The following is a 2,295-nucleotide window of genomic DNA, read 5'->3' on the forward strand; positions in this document are numbered from 1 at the left end:
TATACACATCCTCCACCCTGTAATTGTCTTAGTTGCCATGGAATCAATTTTTTTTCATTTTTAACAACATTGGTACCTCCCTTTTTTGGAACTACTTGAACAGGACTAACCCATTTGCTATCAAAGATAGGGTAAATTACCCCAACATCTAGGAGTCTAATTACCTCTTTTTTCACAACTTCTTTCATCTTAGGATTTAATCTCATTTAATGCTCAATAAAGGGTTTACAATCTTCTTCAAGTAGTATCCTATGCATGAAAATTGATGGATTAATTCCCTTTTAAGTCCTCAGTAGTATACCCAATAGCTTTTGGATACATCTTGAGGACTCCAATAAATTTTTTAGTTTCGTCACCATTTAAGTCAACACTTACAACGACAAGAAATGTAGAATTTTTGCCAAGGAATTCATACCTGAGATTTGAAGGCAAATGATTAAGTTCTACCTTTTGAGCCTTTTTTGGGAGAGGTGTTGAACTTTATGCTGCTAATGCCTCAAAATTTAATTTGGGAAGATGAGGCCTTTCATCCAACAAGTTAGCATATGCATCAGCTTCCTTTGCCAAGTCTTCATGACTTGTGCTTCCAATCAAGCATGCTTTCAGCCCATCTTGTTAGAGTGGTCCTAAAGAACACTGCTTAACACAATGATCAATTAAATCGACCCTGCAACAAGAATTTTCAAGAGAAGGACTTTTCATAAGGTTAGACAAATTAAATTCAATCTTTTCATCACCCACATTGAAGACAAGCTTCCCATGTTTCACATCAATAACAGCTCCTGCTGTGGCTAGAAAAGGTCTCCCATGAAGAGTTGGGACTTGGGAGTCCTCTTCCATTTCCAACACCACAAAATTAGTCAGTATAAACAATTGCCCTACTTTGATAGGAACATCCTCTAATATTCCCACCGAACACTTGATAGATTGATCAGCTAGCTGTAAGGAAATGTTTGTGGGCTTTGACTCACCCACATCAAGCTTCTTACAAACTGACAAAGGGATAAGGCTTACACTAGCCCCAAGATCACACAAAGCATGTTCAAAACTAATATCACCAATAACACAAGGAATAGAAAAAATTCCAGGGTCTTTAAGTTTGGGAGGCAATTTATTTTGAATTATGGCGCTACATTTGGCCATCATTTGTAACATATTCTTCTTTATTATCGATGACTTATTTTGGAACATAGGGACCACTTTCTACTGCACCCCAAATATCATCTCCTTGTGACTCAAGATATGCTTGCATGCGTATCTTCCAAAAGTCATAGTGTTCTCTAGAGAAACATGATGGTTTATTGCTACTACCACAATCTCTAAAAACTGGTTGCGCGGAAACCATTAATAAGGATCGAGGAGCAAATTACCGGAACCTGCTCTGATGGCAATTGTAAGAACAGAGGTGCACCTAAAAGGAGGGGGTGAATTACGTGTTTAGAAATTATCTTGTTTTTAGAGATTTAGTGATCGATTTTTCTGATTAAGGTAGTATCTGGAAAAGATAAATAGCAGAAAAATAATGAACACAATGATATTATCCCGGTTCCCCTTATGACCAAGGGTACATCCAGTGCTCTTGCACACCACGAGCGATTTTCTACTATTGTTAGAATATGTGCAAATCTCACCCTAGGATCTTTGCTACAAATTTCTAACACACTTCCTAATATAGCACACCACTATCTTAGATTAGACTACTTATAGAAAGTACACCACTTTCTTTAAAACAATACAATAACTTCAATGATTTTGTTCAACAATGTTCTTCACTATGAACAAGAATATAATAGTTTGTACAATGATATCAATCCAATATAATTTCAAGCACACTAGAGAACTTTCCTCAATGATATGACAATGTAAAATCTGTACTTGAAATATAAAAGTAACACTTTGAATAAATCAAAACATTTTAGAAAGTTTGATCAAAGTTTGTTCAAGGTTTAGTTGTAGGATTGATTTTAATTAAACTGATAGTATGGGGTATTTATACTCCATCGACATCACTTCAGATCAGTGGCTATCGTTCCTATAGGTTTGATGAAGAAATGCAATGATCTGGAACCATTTCAGAACTGAAAAATTGCATTGTTTCCAGTTGTATTCGGTTACAGCTTGTGTGTAGTCGAATACACATCCTTTTAACGTTCAGTTTTATTTGAATTTTGAATCTTGTATTCGAATACACATTCTTGTACTCGAATACGGATGTTTGACTTTGGTCACTGACTTGTTTTTTTATTCGGCTGCACTAGGTTGTAGTCGAATACAAATGTGCAGTTTTAGCTACTG

The 2,295-nt window shown here is 35.8% G+C and overlaps 1 protein-coding gene across 1 annotated transcript; it reads right to left on the reverse strand.

Moving 5' to 3' along the window:
- Window positions 1-615: 615 nt before the first annotated feature.
- Window positions 616-1,143, reverse strand: LOC101510130 (uncharacterized). Its single transcript, XM_004514277.1, has one exon. It carries the CDS (start codon window positions 1,141-1,143, stop codon window positions 616-618), a length of 528 nt encoding a protein of 175 aa, XP_004514334.1.
- Between the last annotated feature and the right edge of the window lie 1,152 nt (window positions 1,144-2,295).

Source organism: Cicer arietinum, chromosome 2, assembly GCF_000331145.2.
Source record: "Cicer arietinum cultivar CDC Frontier isolate Library 1 chromosome 2, Cicar.CDCFrontier_v2.0, whole genome shotgun sequence".
NCBI classification, from domain to species: Eukaryota; Viridiplantae; Streptophyta; class Magnoliopsida; order Fabales; family Fabaceae; genus Cicer; species Cicer arietinum.

Bases quoted from the DNA above. Each gene is read 5' to 3' on its own strand.
- LOC101510130 (XM_004514277.1), bottom strand. From the start codon at position 1,143: ATGGCCAAATGTAGCGCCATAATTCAAAATAAATTGCCTCCCAAACTT.